The following is a 22,065-nucleotide window of genomic DNA, read 5'->3' as shown; positions in this document are numbered from 1 at the left end:
TCGGTATCTGTATTGAAATCCTCATTGATATTGTTAGACAGTACTATCTAACAAACCTGAGTGGATCACCCTAAAAAAACAACAACACAGTAATCGGTGCCGCTGTATACCAGGTAAAACTTTAGCAAAGTCATCGCTGGATGTCACACCTCTCTAGGGGAGCAAAGGATTTGTCATCTTTATCATCATGTTCAGCGATTTCTTCAGGTTTTTAGGAAACATGTCCTATGCAACAAATTTCATAGGGTTAACAAATTTTACTTTTATTACACTATTCAAATCTTTTGCACTCCACGAGCTCCCTCGTTGCTATATGGTTAGCGTACCCGTCTTCGGCGCGGAAGACCCGGTTTCGATTGTCGGCAGAAGCTCATGTGGTTCGGACCCCACGTTCAATTGTAGTCCACTTTTCATACGGCTGCTGAAAAGAGAAGCTAAACTTCAATGAACAAAATCATTTTCCACTCCAAATTGTGTAAATTGTCTTTGTGCTGATCTCTCCATGATGTATCCAATTTTTCACTGCACAGTAACCAATTCGTGTTTGTGGGTTTCCTCGAGTTTCTACCGTCACCATTCACTTACATTAATAAATCCATTTTCTTCAGCCTAAAGGGCATAAATGTAGGACGTAAAACTATAAATTTTATTACTTATTGCACAGTAACTTTTCCAACACCCTGTATTACACTTCCTTGAATTATGCAAACCGCCGAAAAATCGTCTAATGTATATTTTTCAAAAGAAGCACCACCATTATATCCTACTTAAGGTTTTACCTTTATTTTGTAATTTTTAAGGATAAATAAATCTTTATTTTACAGTATTAAGCCTTTAGATAATTCTATTAATTTATTTTTCTCCATTCAGAAAAATTTCGGGCTGGATCCCGATGATGTTCATTTGATTGGTCATAGTTTAGGATCGCACATAGCTGGATATGCTGGAGAAAGGATTAAAGGTCTTGGAAGAATAACAGGTGAGTCAACTTATTTTAACTTTATTAGAATTATTCGAACGTTCACTCACAGTAACTTCTGTTTCGTCAGTTGAATATACATTATTCAAAGAAATTCGTTATTCAAACAAATTATATGTCATCCACTTTAATTTGTATGTTATTTCTATATTATTTCTATCGTCAGAGGTTTGCCACTTGCATAATGTAGTTCCTTAGATACAAGGGTACTCATGTTCCACAACAAACTGGGAGCAACCACCCAAATTTACCATATTTTCTCCCAAATGTACATTTATCTTCTCATAATTTACAATCCCCTAGTTTGATTGTGCCATTTTCAATGAAAAATAATGTCCCTCAAAATATTCCCATGCATACCATCTGCGCCCTAAAACCCGTTTGTGGGCACCCTTACTTAGATACTGCTCTTTCTTTGTAAGTATTTTTTTAACTGTGAAATTTCCATTCTTACGGTGAACTATTATCAATCTGCACTTAAAATAACTATTCGAATAATCGTTCACTATAAAAATGACTTGTTCAACAATATGTTATTGAAGTAAAGATTTTAAATATATTTGAGATGACAGGAAAAGGTTTTGTAGCTGCTGGTGCTAAATGTAATTTCCTGTTGGTTGGTTTATATGACGTCCTTATCCTCCCCCCCACCCTTTCTGAAAAGTAATTTTCTATTTACAATTTGTTTCCAAATATCTTATATTAAAGGTCAGCATGTTAAAGGAAATATAGTCTGAGTGAATTTTGTTTAATGTTTAACGAATTGCTTGCTTGATATTTCGAATATAAATTATCTTAGTTTTAAAAGAACCACTTATTTACCTTTGTAATTTACATTTGTGCTATCAATGTGAAAGTTAGGAACTTTCTCGCAGGAATACCTACATATTTCTTCTTCTTCTTATCCTCCTCCTCCTCCTCCTCCTCCTCCTCCTCCTCCTCCTTCTTCTTCTTCTTCTTCTTCTTCTTCTTATTATTATTATTATTATTATTATTATTATTATTATTATTATTATTATTATTCAGCACAGACATTAGGGTCAATAGTGGAAACAATAGATTAACTGACTACTAGCGTTGGCCCTACGTTGTAACTAGTCATTTTGTTGAGTATTTGCCAACGTAGCCCTACGAAAGAAGTATAGTTGTGATTAAAAGTGCATGGTCGAAATCGTTGGATAAATGACGGCAAGTTGTTGACTGGCCAACATACACTTTGAATTACGTTGAACAAAACATATTCTTCAACTTTATTTTTGTATTACCAACCATGCCGGCGATCATTAGCCTACATTGGGCATACCGGAAGGTTATTCCGTACCAATCATCGTAAAATACTGCGTACAGCAACGCAACACTAAACAGGAGACAAGCAAAAAAAAGTCATTATAACTGCCATGCTGATTTTCACAAATTAAATCGTTAATTTTGCGTTGTGTTGACGCAAACCTTTACAGAATGTGCCCGCAGATGTGCTCCAAAGGAAATGATGAACATTTGTGATTGGAAAATAAAGAAAGATATAAACGGCTGATGAAGGTAGATGTAATATGGAAAGACGACAATATTGTCATGGCACTTGATCTACTATCTGACTTTTGGCAATCAATACCACTTAGGGATGTTTCAGACAAAAGAAAGTGTGGAGGACCATTTCAATATCCACCTGCCGCCTAAATTCATCCATTGACAAGTTTGTTCTTAAAAGAAAGTAGTAAGAGTACATTCTCCATTCGTAGATTGATTTGTATTTACGTCCTTTGTCAGGATCAAGTCTGTGTGGGACATAACCTACAATTTAAACTGGGCTCTTAAACCACTGTAGTGCCTTGTTTGTCCTCTTTGTTAATCGAAGACCCATAACCTCGTGCTCCGGGCTACTTACTACACCAACGTGAAGCATTCTTCTCTTTCAGTATGGTCTACGGACGGTATGGAAGTAAGGCTCCACACTTATATGATTTTGGAACATGAAGAACCCGATTTAGCGCTATACTGCAGCCATTCTTCGGTTTCCAAGGGTGAGCATTTGACAGATACTGAGCAAACGCCCGAGCCACATTTTCCTACTTTTAAATGTACTCAATCCTTCCTCATTTTTAGATATGATTTTGTTGTATGTTGTATGTTGTTTTTCTCGTATAAGTTATATGTATTTCATAGAACCTTTAGCTTATTTAACCACCTATATATTTATTTGTTAATTATAATTTTCCAGGGCTTGATCCAGCAGAACCTTACTTCCAAGGAATGCCCGAATTTGTGCGACTAGATCCCAGTGATGCAAAATTCGTCGATGTTATTCATACGGACGGAAAATCAATTTTTCTTTTAGGTAAGCTGGTAAAAATGTTCGTAAACAATTTCACAATAACCCAAGTCTTCATTAATGAAATACTAACTGAAATAAAATGTGTTTCATATGTGTCTGCCAGTTTTAGAAAAACTGAGTCTTCTTCAAACATGCGAACACCTGTAAGCTGCAGATACTATATACACAAAACTGTTGACACTTTTCAGGCAACATGCTAAATTTTGTTCAACTGTGTAAAGGAAATAGCCAAACGAAGTAAGAAGGTTATGAAGTGCACAACCATAATGGTGTACATTTTCTTTAAAGAATTCGAGTCAGTAAAATGTAAGAATGATCTGTCGACACTTTACGGTTGAAGAAAAAGCGAGAAACACTATCCGAGATATCAAGAACGTGACTACAACTCAAAGGGGTAAGAAACGGATTATCCTAGAACAGTAGTTATCCGTAAAGTGGTCGAAGTCGTTTAGGAGATGATTACAAGATATTCCAGTTCATGGGTTCACAATGTTGTAGCCAGGGTATACGTAACTTTATCTGTACAACTTACTAGCACGTGAAAGACAAGCAGGCCCGTAGCCAGCCTGGTTGCTTAGGGCGGGCAATGATGAATAGATGAGGGGGCAATGGCAGGGACCTCAAGGAACACAAAAATTCTTTCTCTCTAATCTATCTATCTATCTATCTATCTATCTATCTATCTATATATATATATATATATATATATATATATATATATATATATATATATATATATATATATATATATATATATATTTGTTCCTTGAGGCGCTTGTCGTTGTCAATGTCTATGTTCATTTATATATTTATTTATTATTTATGGAATCTATAAGAAAGTTGAAACACTTTATTATGCTGAAAATATTACAGTACCAAATCCACGACTATCAAAAATCATCATTAACATTTTTTTGTTAAAATGATGGTATATAATTCAATATATATTTTGATACACTAAGTAATACTAAAAGTAAAAAATAATAATTTATTTAATTTATTATAGGAACATTTATTAACTGTTATCTAAATTATACTATTTTGGAACTATAATACTTTTATTACAAGTAGATTATGTAATACTTTTATGTGTAATATTTTTTACAGTCCTTATGTAAGTAATTACATCAAATGGAGTTTACGTGAGCACTTCGCAAATTCAATTACAAGCTGGTCTAGATCTAGTGCACGCAGAATATCTTTGTTGTAAGCCAGGAGAACGAGGTCCGAGTTTCTTTCATGTCCCATAGACAGACGTTGTAGTCGAAGGAGAGCTGTCAGATGTGAGAAGCAATTTTCGACTGTGGACGTAGAAGACGGAATAATTAGAGCAGCTTCTGTAAGCATCTTTAGGCCCGGGAAAGCCTCGCCATATTTTCCAATTTGTTTTGTGAGCTCTTCCACAGATGATGTCTTGTCGATCAGTCGATTTGCTAGATCCATTTCCTGCTTCAAATTCTGAAGCACTTTGCAATGCAGGTCTTTTGTACTTTACAACATCACACAGAGGTTTCAAATTTTCTTCACTTCTTTTCTCACTCAGTAAGTGGTGAATGGCACCAATCACAGCTGTCCTTGTCTCACTGAATCTGCTCCGAATTTCTTCGACGGAGATATCGAGAACTTCGCAGAATAATCTTTTCAGCTCCTACTCGTCTTCCTTTTCCTTCTCCAAATTTATGCCTTCCAAATCAATAACCGAATTAGCTAAGCAACTGGGGAGTGTGCATTTGCGTTTCAATGGTTGCTCAATCGAAGTGTTTAAGGCACATGCCTTCATTGCATCGTGAAGGATATTTTCAAATATTCCTTCATCTTGCCGGCAATACCTGAGCTGTTCCGTTACCGATCCTATTAACTTCACAGCGGCATCAACGTCCAAATCTATTCTTTGTAGCAGTGCGTTTGTCGGTTTTAGATATCCAAGAACCCTGAACATGAGCTCAGTAAGGAAACAGAAAGTCTTAGTAGAGATCTGATGTAGTAAACCGGTAGCTTCAACTTTCATTGAGGCGTGTTCTTCACGGGAAGTTTGAATTGCCATCAGTGCACTTAATATGCGAAAACTGTCGTTATGAATTACAGTCACTGTGTCAAGATGTCCAGTACAATGTTGTTCCAACAATCGCTTTAAACTCCTTCCTGCGTAATCTGCTGCAACGCGTCCTTTTCTGAATAATATAGTTTTTGACAAATATCAGAGAACTCTTTCAGTTCAGGAATTGTATCAATGGCTCTACAAATAACTAAATGTAATTGGTGATTGAAACAGTGAACAAACAAAATGTTCCTCTTCAAATCCTCAGACAAAAGAGCTTGCACTCCATTTTTCTTTCCACTCATGACAGGTGCTCCATCGTAGCACTGTGCTATTATCGTGTCGGTTTTGAATTCTACTTTTCTTAAACAATCTAAAATGGCGTTCTTAATGTTGGCAGCGTCTTGTTTGCCCAACTTCAGTATAGCTACGCATCTTTCTTGCACTTTAAAATGCACTTTAAATACCTAATTGCGACAAACAAATCTTCGATTCGTTGCTTGTCTCTGGTTTTATCTGCAATTAATAAACAAAATGTACTTTCGTTTGCTTCATTTACTATTTTCCTCTTAACAGATTCTGCCCTGAAATGAATTATCTCATTCTGAATATCCGTACTAGTGTATGTTGCATTGGCAGGGATAGTTTTGACAATTTCTGCTAATTTCGAATCTTTACGAATACTAAATTCAAACAAATTTAAGAACAAACCACTTGATTGTTTTCCGAGTTGCTGACACCCAGAATCTCCCCTAAAGGACAACTGATTCACAACAAAGAATTGAATAACTTTCATCACACTTTTCACATAGTACCTATAATTCATAATTACATCACTACACACCTTCTTCACGACCGTTTCGCCCGAGTTCTCACGTTTCCGTTGCTCCAAGTAGCAATCCACAGCGTGCCTATGAGTTTCAGAATCGGCGTGACGAGAAAATCCCTTATTTTTCTCGGTTGCATGCTTCCAGTCTCTGAAACCATTCTGCACAAATGAGGGATCACTGTTTCTTGACGGACATTTCCGGCATGGATAGCAAAAGGCAGCATCTAACATAACAGAATACTCGAGCCAATCCCACGTTTTGCACCATATTGGACTAAAATCGTCGAATTGAACCAGAAATGCTGGAACCTGGAAAATTTGCAAGATGCGGCTGAGCGGGTTTTGTATCGCCAAGGTCTGATAAATGGTGGAAATCAACACCAACATGGTGGAAATCAGATGTTTGACGTTGAGTTTCTTCTTGACCTTCTACACATGTTGATACAGATGACCCTGCTTCTAAATTAGTTTCATTTTCGATAACTTTTGCACCAAAAAATGACTTGATGGATGCCTGCTTCATAATTATGGAATTATAATAGTCAGTAGAGCAATTGGAAATGTCTGACGAGGTACATTTGCCTGTAGTTCATTTTCTACTGTTTTTGTTTCCTTCTGGAAATTCGCTAAGCACTCTGCTACTTATTATTGCGTGTAATTATAATGGTGTGTGACAAAATCTTTTTAAAATAATAGGTTCGGTGTTCTGCTGCCGTCTTGATTTTTTTCTCTGAGCGCATATAAGGAATTAACGTTCTCTTCATTCCATATATTTGTAAACAAATGGTGAAACAAGTGGTTCGGGGCCACTCAGAAAACACAAAGTGAGCCGATGCAAACTGCTATTTACATCATTGATTTATTTTCGTGGGTGCTCCCCGCAAAGACTCAAATCACGTGAAAAACAGAATTGTTACTGCTTTTACAATTAACAAAACTTCCGAATTCCCCACTGTTTTTTGTATCTGACTATTCTAGAGGCGCTTGTACGTTTACTCCAAACATCACAGTTTCGGTACTAGTTTGATATATGAGACATGCGTTTTGTTTGCACTGTAAGGAACATGGACATGTTGCATGTTTTACATGTTAATTACAGGTACACGTCGGACATGTACTGTGAAGTCGGCAAAACAAATGTTTCTTTTTACCTGCTATGTTACACATGCACAAGCCAGGCACTCACATTCATGTAACATAGCCTGTTTTCGGGTCAATTTTCATATGGGTATTCTTTGGAAGGGCATCTTGTCCAACGCCTTGATTGCTTGTCGTGATTCTTCAAACTCTTGGAATGAGGAAAAGTAATACATGGGAGATTATTGAGTATATCTAGCATAAAAAAACTGTTGTTTTTCGTAGAAATATACGCCACGTTCAATTTCATTTGCTAGTAGTAGTAAATGCGCGCTAAGTTCAATTTTATTTAGTAAATAAAATCACAAGATTTTCCTATTTGGGATTTGCTGAAACAATTTGAAACTTCTGGATAACGTCCTTTTTAGAGCGGAAAAAATATTTTAGAGCGGGCAAAAAGTATTTTAGAGCGGGCATTGCCCGCTCTAGCCCCTCCCTGGCTACGGGCCTGAAGACAAGGATTTAGGTATGAAGGTTTACTGGAAACAATTAGCACCACGTTATAACAGTGCTAAAAAATAACAGGCAAAAACAGCACGCATAGAAATCATCTACTGCTATGTATTATAAATGACAAGATATACAGGGTGTACATTTATTATGTAGCCAAAATCCACTGATGAAATCCTCACACCTAAACAATAAAAAAAGTCCATATGAACATAAGGCGAAAAACGCGTTGTTTCAAAGTTACGAGATGCCGAAATCGAGAAAATTGTAACTTTGAGGCTGCCTAGCTCGAAAACTATGAGAGATATTGAAGGCGGTTAAAGAAATATTAGAGGAACTAATACACTGTCTATCTAAATAACCTTGTTTCAGAGTTGGAACATATAGGCGCAACGGATTTTATAGAGGGAGCTGCAGTATAGGTTCCGCTCTTCCACCCCTCTGTCTAAAACCACGTGCGCAGATACAACCCAACTCTGAAACATGGTTATTTATATAGACAGCGTACTAGTTCCTCTAATATTTCCTTAACCGCACTTGATATCTCTCATAGGTTTCGAGCTAGGCAGTTTCAAAGTTACATTTTTTTTTAAAAAAAAAGTTCGGAATCTCGTAACTTTGAAACAACGCGTTTTTCGCAGTATGTTCATATAGACTTTTTGTATTGTTTAGGTGTGAGGATTTCGCCAGTGGATTTTGGCTACATAATAAGTGAACACCCTGTATATGTCATTTGAGAACGACAGTTTTGAGTACTATCACTGCCGATTTAAGAACAATGTTCTTTATCAAAATGACAGGAAAAAGTTTGAAAGGAATTCTTGATGTGTCAATGAGTCGATGAATTTGATAATGTATCTGAGTCATTTATAGTGATAGGCACAATGAATGGGGACAAACTATTTGAAGGAACGTCTGATACAGCATCTGATACAAAATCATTATCATCATAGGTTTCTGCAATTACTGACAGGTCACTTACCGCAAATAGAATAGCTTCCATGCACCACTGTCTTAATTTTAAGAAAACAATTTTCTATTTAATACTATTTATCAATTGTAGCATCCTTCCTCACTTTCTTCTCCATTTACCGTACAATTTATCATTCCTTCTCAGACATTGTTTCAAACAATTTCTCTTCCTGGTTTTAATTTTATCTAAAATTGTTATTTACTCTCCAACTAATCTTGACTCTTCTTTACTTGTTTTACTTTCGACTCCGTTGTTCTTCACATCAACATTTCGAAAGCCTCCACTCTTTTTACCGTTGTTTCTGTGTAATATCCATGTTTCTGCTGCGCGTAGTACAATACTTCACACGAAACATTTTGCAAGTCTTTTACTTAACTCTTTTCAAAGGTCCATAAAATAGACGTCTTAAATCCTTCCTATATGGTTCTTTTGCCAATCCTATCCTTGCTTTTATTTCACGTTTATTTTTTTTATTTTCACTCATAAGTTACCAATATTGAATTTGAGAGGGAAACCCCTAAGTGAATGTAGGGATAGTGTTCCGCATTAAGAGTGAAATTAATCTGGGATTGAATTAATACTGCAATTGTAAATTAAATTGGGGATAACAACAAATGTGCCATGCTAAATTCATTAACGAAAAAGATCCAAGACACGCAAGTAAGGTAAAGGGAAGGATTTATTATACCCCAGCCATGATGCAATTACAGAATCCTTATATAAGCTGGTACGATGTAAAACATAATCCTGCAACAGCACCTATAGCTTCATACGTTTCTGGTATCCAGTTGAGGTACTCGAATCCGGATCTCTAGTATAGACATCAATTTATCCCTCGTTTATGAGATTGTAAAAGAGCTATGTCCTTTCAGAATGGTGATGGTTCCTGGTCAGCATGACACCTGTCATACAAGTAGTATAGTGCTATGGTTGGGCTCACGTCTGGATGAAGGTGCTTCCCCTGGAATTAACCTCATGTTGGCTTCTTGATTCTCCAACGTGAAAAATGTTTCTCATGGTTCCTGTCCAGTAGTTTTGTTCTATGTTTGTTTCCTGTTTCCTCTGGGTTGTTCACCTCAATATAAAGTTGTAAGAATTGAAAAAAAGGAAGTGAACAATTATTCTGAGATAATCTTGGCCGAGATTATTTTCAGGAAGCAGACAGAAACTAGAAAAAGAAAGAATAATAACTTAACAGTTTGAGAAAGGTGGAAAAATAGGAAATTTCTTGTGTTTTTATTTTGATTACAAATTCAAAATGATGATTCAATATATAAAGATTGCGTGGGCAGTGAAAATCCAAAATAGGCACAATGACTCGTTGTGACATAATTCCTCTACGATAATACTACTGAAAACTAGTTACCTATTATATTTTCTCTCTTTCTACTTCTATATTCGATAGAGATCACTTCGTTCCAATTCGAAGGATTGCTTCTGTCTTTCTAACGTTTATTTCCACCCCATATTCTTTACAACTTTTATTTAAAGTCTTCCAAAATTATATTAATTTGCCTTTCAGATTTCGCAGTAAGTTCCATGTCATCTGCAAATCGTATGCCCCTAATCCTTCTACCTCCTACTGAAATACCGTTTTCCGCATGCAGACCCTTTTTCATGATCTCTTCCAAGTAAATATAAAAAACGTTGATGACAGGAAATATTCCTGTCAATTGTATTCTAACACTTACTTCTTGGTTCATATGTAAATTTCTTATGAATCATCGATCCTTCCTTTCCAACCACACTTGCTTCAAAACTTCCATCAACAATTTCCCAGTTCATCCCGGTTGAAATCCTTTCCTAGATCAATACTACACAGAGACATTACAAAATAACAAAATTATATTTTGGCTATAGGTGGTATTATGCACTACAGGAACGATTTACAGATCGGTTTGCTAGTCGAGAATTGAGTTTATTGAGAAAATTCAAAACGCTTCTAAAGTTCCATAAGCTAGGCCAATTGAAATGTAGTGGACCTTGTGTAAAGCTTAATACAGACATGGATAATCTCAATTTATCTATATATATAAAAGAGAACGCACAAATCCTTTGTTCCCTCATCACGCTAATACGGCTGAACCAATTTCTTTTATTTTTGGGGGGTTATTAGGATTTGGACCCTAGATGGTTTTTATCATATCACTTTAATTTTTAATTACCAGTGTCTTGAGATAATTGACCATTCAAGTGTCCATAACGTACAAATCCTTTGTTAGTTCATCATAGGTAAAAATAAACGTATTTATATGCAACCCGCATGACCGTGTCACTCGGCGGGTTAACATAAATGACAGGCGCTATAATGTTAACATTTACTGCAATTTGAAAGCGAAAAAGTAAAAATTATCTAAGTAACAAAGTTTATTGCGTTCCGGGGTGACCGCAGCGAAGCGGGGTGAACGCTGCTAGTTCAAAATATTTGAATAAATAACACTATCAATGTAGCTCAACATTTAGTAGCAGTTAATGATTCGTATTGGTTATCGTAGATGTTCGTTCCATATAAATAATGAAACATTGAATAACATAAATAATGAAACAAGTACATAACAAAATGACGGATTTATGTATTAATTAACAAAGTAACCGATATATACAAGATACTAACATGTAAGACAAGTAAACTATACATGAAGATGAAGATTACAACATTTACTTACAGTAAATGAAGTTGCTGCTTGTAGATAAACACCAAAGAATATTACACATATGGTAGCACAAAAATCATACGGTAGCACATGAATACTACAATCACTCCATACCAAAAATAGTTAATCAACTCATTTCTTTAACTGGGGTTTGAAACTAGAATCAACTTTATACAGTTGGCAAATTTATCTATAATAACAATAAAATGAAATATGGGAACAAGTATACCCTGTTGAAGATTTACCGATGTTGTTAAAGAAACATTTAATGTTGATCAAATTTGCATTATCAATATATCTATATAGCATAGAGTATATACACAGGGTGTTAATTAACACTATGTCATAAATTTAGGAGGTAGTTTCTTATACCAAATGAAAGAAAAAAATTCTAATAAACTTGAGTCGGAAAACACCTGCTTTCAGAGCTACAAACTGCCGAAAATCCGAAACATCGCGTTTTAAAACACCCTGGCTTGAAAATTATGGGACCTGTCGTATGGAGTTCAAAGAATTACCTTCTATCTAAGTACCCATGTTTCACAATCTACCCGGTACCGATGTAACAAATTGTATGAAGAAAGTTGGGGTATGGAGATATACTTTTAACTACTAATTGAGTACTCGTTGCATAGGTACCAGAGGATTGTGAAACATGAATATTTAGATAAGAGCTCAAATAAGTTCATGTGTTATTCTTTGAACCTTTTGCAATAAGTCTCATAACCTTCAAACCAAGGCATTTTAAAACATGATACTTCCCTTTTACAACTTGACTATTATCAGATTACCAATATTAAAAATAGCAGAGGTTCTCGTCTAACCAAGCGCTTGGGCTTAACCATCCAAATTTACTATTCACCCAAAAAATTACCTTTCTGCCCTACAAATCTATCATTCTACCTCTACATGTGCTTTTCTTCTTCCAAATTTATTCTCCTGTTTTATTGTACTATGTTAAATTAAGAATTATGTCCTTCCACACATTCGCATTGGCGTAACTTGCAACTCGTCTGTCAGGACCCCTGTAAAAAAAGCATAGGATACATCTGAAAATTATTATTATACTGTGTATTGGAAATACGTATGTGAAAATATGGAGTAAAATTAACCAACAAAATTTATTGTAATTGTTGAAAGAATTGTATCTCTTTATTTGTTTTCCGACTTACAGGTTACGGCATGAGTCAACCGTGTGGTCACATAGATTTTTATCCAAATAATGGCAAGGAGCAGCCTGGATGTGACCTGACAGAGGCACCACTGCCGTTGACATTGATCCGAGATGGCCTCGAAGAAGCGAGTCGGGTGCTGGTCGCCTGCAATCACATAAGAGCCATCAAATTATTCATAGATTCTATTAATACCAAATGTCCTTACATTGCTCGACAATGTGACAGCTACAAAAAATTTCTAGAGGTAAAGTATTTTTACTCTCTTGGCCATGTACGAGAAATGGCCTAAAAGTTCTTATAATCTTATATATATATATATATATATATATATATATATATATATATATATTCGTGTACACTTATATATATTCTTACAAAATTATATTTAATTTACAAATATTTGAATGGTGCTCAGTCTAGCTCTACAATCTCGTAGGACTTTAACAATAAAATCTGACCAAAGCAAGGATTTATTACTACTAATATGTGTTAGAGCTTCGGCAATTTATCATTTCTCTCATCAGACATAATATCTAAGGCAGATAAAGTGTCTGAAGAGGGCAATGATACACTTCCGAAACTTTAATTCAAATTAGTAATAATAAGGATTTGCTTTGCAATTTTTACTTAAGTTACAAATATTATCTAAGTGTAGCTTATAAAATTCTACATTGTGTAAAATAACATCACAAGAATGAGACTTGAATACCAACAATAAAGAAAAAAATCTTACTAACTGAAAAAAATTCAATGAAAGAAGGATGTAAACACCACTTGATATGAACATTGAAAATAGTACTAATGTTCTTGTCCAGATAGCATAAAGAAAAATCGAATTTCAAATATGTCGTTATATTAAGTATTCCTGGACGATGGACATATAGTAGAAAGAAAAGAAAATCCTATTAAAGTTCTCAATACATTTCAATCGATATTTGGTTAAAATATTCAATAATTCTCTAAAAATAGTAAATTTAGTTTTACCTAACAAAAAAAAGTTAAATCACAAACACAGAATTTTAAAACTATTGCTAAGTTTTATGATATGATTCTCATCATATGAATTAGATGAAGGAAATGTGAATGTTATAGATAAACTCTGTGACTGTAGCTTGGATCAATCTCAAAATTGCATGGAACTTTTTGAGCATTTCTAGTCTTACTTAAAAATGTACCTAGGTATTATGTAAGTTTTAGTGTCAGATTCACAAACTCAAAGACTTTAGTAGTGTGGTATCGTCTAAAAATAGTGATTTCAGTTCTTATACTTTGATTTATGCCTTAACAAATAGATATATAGAGATAGAAATAGACATAGATAGAAAGAGAAAGAAAGAGAAAAGGAAAGAAAGAAAGAGTGGTTTCCAATTTAATTGCAAAGCAAAATTTTGTAATCTGTTACATAGAGAAACTCCAAATCAAAATAGCTATTGTATATTTGTTGCCGAAATTAGAATTGTTCCAACTTTACATTATACTTATAAAGCCAGGAATATTATGTGATTCATTATCTTTTTCATTCATAAATTTAGTTCAGTTTCCTGAAGTTCACTCAAATGAAGATTTAACAAATTTGTAAGGGAATAATATTTAAAAAGCAAGTATATTCACTCATTAGTTTAGGTTAATTCGTAAAAGGGGAAGTGGTATCTAATATCCGTCTAGTACAAGTGGGACACTAAACTCTAGTCCATATATATATATATACACCCTCCATTCTAAAAGAAACCGAACGTTTTAAAAAAAACAAAAAAGCAATGTACATTTTGGAACAAATCATTTTTATTAATCAATGTATTCCCCTTCTGTATCGATACACATATTTGCACGCTCCAACAAGTTGTCAAACGACTTCTCCATGTCCTTTATTGGAATGGTCTTTAGGACGGCGGTCGTCGCCTTCTCAATGGCATCAATCGATGCGTGCCACTTTCATTTCATCGCCAAATGCAGTTTCGGGAACAGATAGAAATCGCACGGAGCGAGATCTGGTGAATAGGGCGGATGATGCAACCGAATAATGTGATTTTTGACCAAAAATTCAGTTACAAGTCGCGAACGATGTGATGGTGCATTATCGTTCAAAAGAGTCCAACTGCCGATTTCGCGATATTCGGGCCGAATACAACGAATTCTTGCCAGCAAACGCTTCATGACGCCCAAGTAAAAATCTCCAGTGACTGTCTGGCCGGGCTGAACAAATTCTTTGTGGATAATTCCTTTTGAATCGTAAAAACAAATCAGCATCACCTTAACTTTTGACTTCACCAAGCGACTTTTTTTGGGTGTTCCTTCATCCGGCGCTCTCCATTCAGCACTTTGCCGTTTTGTTTCGGGCTCATATTCAAAACACCACGTCTCGTCACCAGTTACAATCGATTTCAAGAAGTTTCGATTCTGCCGAGCACTTTTAACGATGTCTTTGCAATGCGCAATTCGATCAACTTTTTGGTCTTCGGTGAGTTTGTGTGGTACAAACCGCGAATTAACCTTCTTAAGGCCCAAAACGTCGGTCAAAATGCGGTATGTGGTTGTTTGAGGAATGCCTAATTCCATTTCAATAACTTTCACCGACGATTTTTTGTTATGTTTGATGAATTCACGCACTTTTTCGATGTTTTCTTCCGATAATCCGGTTCTGGGACGGCCTGATCTTTCGTCATCATCCAGCGTCTCTCTACCCGATTTGAATCGCCTGAACCACTCGTACACTTGCGTACGGGATAGACACTCATCACCATATGCATTTTGTAGCATTTGGTGCGTTTCACTAAAAGTTTTACCCAGTTTAACACAAAACTCAATTGCAGCTCGTTGTTTGAAACTCATTTTCCGACCGATGTACACAACACACTGACAGTTGAAACGCAATAACTTTGTTGCCGTGCATCCAAATGTCATGACATTTATACCAGTTGTCAATGAGGGACTACGCCATCTACCGGTAAAATATTACAACAGATGGCACTAGTGGTACTATTTGTTTTCAAAAGTTCGGTTTCTTTTGGAATGGAGGGTGTATATATATATATATATATATATATATATATATATATATAGAGAGAGAGAGAGAGAGAGAGAGAAATTGATGGTATTCAGGGTTTGTCAATTCTAATTTTTATTGTAACTTAATCTATCATATTAATATTTAATATTGAGGGATCAAATAAACTCAAATAGACAGATTGTATTTTAAGATTACTTTTCTTCAATTTTGGACAATGCACTGAAACTTAAAACACAAGTAAATAACCTTGCATTATAATTGTACCTCGGACGTATAAAATTTAAGCTATATTTAAAAATTAAAGATTTCTTTTAAAGAAATGTAGAATAATGAAAAATTGATGTTCACACTCGACTATTCACTAAATTCTCAAGAATAAAAATATCAGATGCTAAAATCAGAGAATATCATCCTCAAGCATTGCCCAAAATAGAATAAATGAAAACCAGAAAAGTATACAATGTTATCTTTAATTATTTTCCAAAGACTGCCTGTCAACATACTTTGTGTCCTTCATCAGGGCCAAAGTAAAACGATAAAACAAACAGAGACAAGATTATATTAGATGTGTTAAACAGTTAAACAAAAAAAAAAAAAAAAAAAAAAATAAATAAATAAATAAATAAATAAATAAATAAATATATTAATCTGACATCCTGTTGACCTCCATGACTAAAACAGGAAGAATCAAATATCTATTTCCCAACTTTCTAGAGTAGATGAATCTGACGAGTAATGACCACCAAATTACTCTATCAATTCATACAGATACGTAACATCTCATGTAAATTCTGAATGTGTTGTTGTCATAAAATATGTTTCAAACACTGTTCTAGTTGTATGTAATTTTGAAAAGTTTAATATTTTATCATTTTGGTTTACACGGTTAATGTTTCTTGAAAAAGTTGAAAAACATGAAACAGATGAAGACTTCATTAAGTGCCGCGTGTGTTCATTTCACATTTCACCATATCTACATAACTTTTGCTACATTCATATGCATATACACATCAGGACCAGTTTAAAAGATTTGTGCTTTTTATGTTTATTAGTGGGTATAAAAATGTTATAGACTTATGAAACATTTTTCATTTTGTTTGACAAAAATCGTGGAAAAAGGGAATACCAAATGATTTTATTTTAGATTATAAAAGTTTATAATTATTTAACATCAATGAAACTTTTGCCTAGTCATGAAGGTTAAGAAGTGTCAGTTAATATTTTTAATAATTGGAAAAAAAAATAGCAGATAAAGGTGATATGTAAAAATTGTATACATTTGTTGAAAATGGAGGTCAAAAATTTTTCTGTATAACATATCCTCATCATCGTTTCTGAATCAATTCACCCAGACAAAGAATCTTTCAAGTAAGGTATTGTGAAGCAAGAATAAATATAACACTTTCATCATCAGAACTCATCATTTTGAAAATATATGACATCTTCATCCTCTAATCTGTTCAAATCATTTATTTACAAGTACATGATGATGAACACAGAGTACTGCCCGAAATATATTGACTAAAACGTAGTCTGGCATTTCGGGGAGCAGGTGAGGTAAAGCAGTCAATTCTATTCAATTCTTGGATAATGATTCAATAAACCGTCCTTCAATATCTTTATTTTCAAACTTGTGATTTACCCTCACTTCTTAATTTATTAACAATTATTTAAGGATGGAAGAGGTCTTATTATGCAACAAATGAGCAGAAGAAACCCATAATGAAAAGTTTACGGATTTACAGAAGAAAGGAAATTGAATTATCCGGACTTGCTAGGAAATTGAAGACCACCAAACTAGTTGAAAGGAAAAAAAAAAACAGTCCACCATAAGCAAAAATTCTGTAACTTTTTTAACACAATACTTTTTTTATTTTTCAGGGCAAATGTTTTTCTTGTAAAGGAAATTCTACCCTTTGTGCCATAATGGGATTACATGCTGACACCATGTATCCTCTTCCTACAAAGCCGTTGGGCAAATATTTTATTTCCACAGGGAAGGATTATCCCTTCTGCAGTAAGTATACGTAGGTGTCAGGTATATGTACAAAATTTGTTTCTAAACAAACGTGTAGAATTGAGACGCTTTTGAATCAGCGTTAATTACATAAGATTAAATTAGTATAATGGTTCATGTAAAAACAAGGGTATATTCACAAATCCAGTTTCGATAATTTTCAATGACCAATACAAGAACTAAATTGAGATTCACAACTTTTAAATGTTATATAAGTAATGTGACATATATGCCATATGAAGCTCATTTCAAACAAAATTATAACTTCTATAAAGAAATGTTTTAGAGAAAACATACGTCATATACAAGCTTCTCACTTTTCCAGCTTGAGAAAACAGTTATTAGCTGTTTTGAAATATTGTTATTTTGTTTCATTTATTACAACCTAGTGACCAGTGGCGTATTTACGATTTTGTTTCGGGAGGGGCTTTGCTAACTTTCGGGGGGGGGGGGAGTTGCCTGGAAATGTGAAAATTCTGCAAGATATTTCATTTAATTTACTATACTAAGTAAGATTTCGGGGGGTGGCTTAAGCCCGGAAGCCACCCCCTAAATACGTCACTGCTAGTGACACACGCAAAATTTATCAATGGCTACTCGTTTTTTAAAAAACTTAGTACTGAAAACGTGTTTCCTTAAGCATTTTAATCTCATGTCGCTCGTATATAGGCTAGCGTGTACACCTTTGGTACAGTGGTCCCAGTTCGATTCCTTGTGGGAGAGTACAAATTTAATTTCACAATAATTCATTTTCATTAATCATTCATCTCCTTTAGCCTAAAAGGGCACAACCATGGGACGTTAAACTAAAAAAAAATCATTTTAAAGTATATTTCAACCAATAACACAATTGATATTTTAAATGGTAGTAAGTCCTAAATAAGAATTGAAGAAATTCAAAATATGAAATACATATCTTCATAAGTCTAATATCGTTCCATGGTTATAAAAGCTCGAGTTAAAGTATTATGCTATTCTCACTTGATTTTTGATCGTGAGCACACTTTTGTTCAATGTATTCTTTGATTGTGGTTGGTTAGATATTTTTAAAAAATGCATTTTTAAATTATTTTAGCTAGTGAAGCTGTTATTTACGAGTTATATTTTATTTTAAAAATCATATGATCTTATTATGAATACTGAATCCTGAAATGGCTGTTTTAAATCATGTTATAAATCAACCAGGAAGGAAGTATTTTATTTTGCTCTCCATATTTACTTGCTTTTAATAAACTTTTTTCAATCTATGCATCACTGTTGTCATGATTAACGAATACACTCATCCCTTGATTTTATGAACCTCCATTTAAGAGATATCTGAAGCAACAGAGAAACTCTGGAGCAGCCGATTTAGTTTGGAAGTCCTGATTTTAAAATAAAAATGTTAAATACTGATGTTAACCAGGAACCTGGGATTTTATTTTTGTTCTTTCTTTCTGTTACGCAACTTTGGATATGGGATATTTACTAAACAGTAATAAAAGACGTGATATTTCAAAATTTAGATGAGTTATTTTTATAAAATTAAAAATATTGAACAAATGTGTGGTCTCATTCTAATATTACAAACATAAGAAGATAATTTTCTTGGGGAAAAGTCTTCTTCTACAGGCAATAACAGATTGATATCACAAACATCGGAATTACAACTGATTATAAGAGAGGCTGGGGTAGTGTCTACCCCATGCCCCAAATTATGGGTTAAGTAAAAATGTGTATATTTACAGTATACAAGTATCTTACACTGTCCTATTAAAAAATGTGCTTGATTAAAAGTACAATATTCTATTCTTCTTCTTTCTTTTTATAATGTAATTAAGAATATTAATCACTGCAGACTTAATGTCGGAACTTACGAACAATCGGTGACATTGAACTGCTATTATTCTCTTTTTGGCCGTTAAAACGAGGAATGAATGTATACAAAATAATACTCTAAAGTGAAATAAACAATAATAATAAATATTTTAATATAATTTACGATTATAGTTAAAATAACGTATATTAGTAACGTATATTAATTGTTTACTATATTTAACAATTAAAGAACATGAAACAAAACGATATGTAAAAAAAAATTGAGTTTGTTTCCATAGTTTCAGATAATGGATAATGTACGAAATATAAGAAGTAGGGGAAAAGAAATGGTGCTTTAGACTATAAGTCTCCAGGAACTTTGCTTTTAGTTTTTTATTAATTTTTTACTGTTAACAATTTCTTACTTTAGACAAGTCAAAATATGAAATACATATCTTCAATCTTACAATCTTTACACTGTTTTACATTTCCAACATGTTACGCGCCGCTTCTTCTCAATTACATTAAAATTGTGTAAAACAATTCTGCTTATAACAGGCTATTCGTCCATTTTCGAACAAGCCATTCTTGTACATATTTTCACTTATAACAATTTTTAGTGACGTAGCCGACTAGGTTGTTAGAGCTGCGGCTTATAATATTCCTTGCGAGAATATCAAGACAAGACAATATATAGTGTGACACTGATAAATATTGTTTAATTTTTAGTTTTATTTGATTGGCTGTGAAATGTTAATTATATAGATTGTAATAGAAATATACAGGCCTTAGAGTGGTATAGCTCTTACATGAACAGCATAGTCTTTTTTTTTTTTTTTTTTTTTTTTTTTTTTATTGCTTTAAGAGATTGGGTATCGTAACGTCCATAGCAGAATGAAACATGTTATGATTATTTCTAAATACAAGTGTTTTGTTTTATTTTTCTTTAAATTTAGGAAGACATTACAAAGTTACTGTTGATCTCGCTCGACCTCCAAGAGCAGAATCCTGGGTTCAAGGCTATATGAAGGTCTCTCTACACAGTGATAAAGCTGTTGTAAGAAATATAGATCTTACACCAAGGTAGGCGAACATAAACCATTATTTCTGTTAATGTCGTATGTTCAGAACATGTTTGAATACAGGCGAATACAAGGAGACACTAAATACAAAAAATATTTATTTGAAACTTGATTAGAGTGTGTATCAAAATTAAGTACTCACCACTTTTACACCAACAAAACTACTTAATAACACAGTCGTGAGTACTTTTACTATTTAATTTTACAATACGCTCTACTTGAAACATACATGATATCTTCCTTCATATCGTGTATTGTACATTTATATGTGTTTGTAAGTATAAATATTTAGAATTGTGTGAAACTTTCCCCAATGGCTTTCCAAAATTAGTTCATAGAAATAAAAGAAACTACGGTACTAAAAATCATCAAAACTAAAAATAAAATTATATATATACACTGACCAACCAAAATATTATGCCCTCTCGCTACTTTTTGAACGAATTCGTTGGACTGACGTGAAAGTCTGTCCAACAGAACAACTCACCAGATGGCGACAGGGATCCTCAGTAAATATGATGCTTATGCATAAAATGAGGAAGGCCGGCTGAGCCAGATTGCAATGCACAGAGACCTGAAAACGAATATCTCTGAAACAGCGCGATTTGTTAGGTGTTCATGAACTGCTGTGATTGATGCCTTCTAAAGATGAGAAAAGGACGTTGTAACCAGCACCATACGACAAGGCGTGGGGCGGTTACACCTCATTAAGATGTCAGATGTCGTAGTATATCGAGGTTTGCCTAAGAAGATAGGGTGCAAATTGAGGTACAATTTACAAAAGAGTTTTAGTGGACAAAGCACGAGTAGATGTCTGAGCACATAGTTCACCATACACTGTTAGATATGGGCCTTCACAGCCGATGCACCACTGTTAACCGCACGACATCGACAATTAAGACTAAGATGGGTACTTGTTCATCGCCATTGGGCTGCTGAGCAATGGACCAACTTGTGGTCCGATGAATATGGCGACACAGCCTTCATCACATCGATGTCAAAATTATCTTCCAGGGGAACAGGTGCTCAAAACGTGTACAGTAGAACGACGACAGGTCAGTGGTGGCTCCATTATAGTTTGGGAAACCTTCACGTAGTCATCCATGGCCCCGTAGTGGTGTAAAGAGCAGTATGACCGCTCGTAGCTAGAGGAAGGTCATTGTTGATCATACACCCATTGTCGACCATATTTCCGGCTATCAATGACATCTTTCAGCAGGACTACATCCTTTGCTATTGTGCTGCAGTGGTTCGGGGAACACAATGATAAATTTCAATTGATGCGCTGACCTCCAAACTCACCTGATCTTAACCCCTATTTAACACCTTTGGCGTCTCATTCAACGACAGATTCGAGTTTATTACGAGTTTACAGAAATTACTTGACGTGTGTACAGATATGGTTCGTCATGACCTCAGTCACCTAACAAGGCCTTATTAATTCCATACCGAAACCGCATTGTTACTTTTCTGCAAACCAAAAGTGGATATTCCAGCTGTTAGGTACCTTCTCACTGATAATTTTATTCTTGCCAATAATCTGAAAAATAGGCATATTACTTGTTTGGACATCGTGAACTGGCTTTAGCCCTTTC

At 34.4% G+C, this 22,065-nt stretch overlaps 1 protein-coding gene across 2 annotated transcripts in view; it reads left to right on the top strand.

Annotated features, from left to right (window-relative positions):
- Positions 1–22,065, top strand: part of LOC145673266 (pancreatic triacylglycerol lipase-like) — a 273,081-nt gene that overhangs the window by 238,549 nt on the left and 12,467 nt on the right. For both annotated transcript variants that reach the window (XM_081742803.1, XM_081742802.1), the window contains exons 6-10: positions 871–979; positions 3,198–3,314; positions 12,567–12,811; positions 17,456–17,591; positions 20,345–20,471. In XM_081742803.1, coding sequence (XP_081598929.1) covers positions 871–979; positions 3,198–3,314; positions 12,567–12,811; positions 17,456–17,591; positions 20,345–20,471 — 734 coding nt within the window. The remainder of the gene's footprint in view (positions 1–870; positions 980–3,197; positions 3,315–12,566; positions 12,812–17,455; positions 17,592–20,344; positions 20,472–22,065) is intronic.

Source organism: Thermobia domestica, chromosome 16 (genome assembly GCF_964235325.1).
Source record: "Thermobia domestica chromosome 16, izTheDome1.hap1.1, whole genome shotgun sequence".
Classification (NCBI taxonomy): domain Eukaryota; kingdom Metazoa; phylum Arthropoda; class Insecta; order Zygentoma; family Lepismatidae; genus Thermobia; species Thermobia domestica.
Note: the sequence above shows the minus strand (reverse complement) of the source record. Positions and strands in the feature narration are given on the sequence as shown.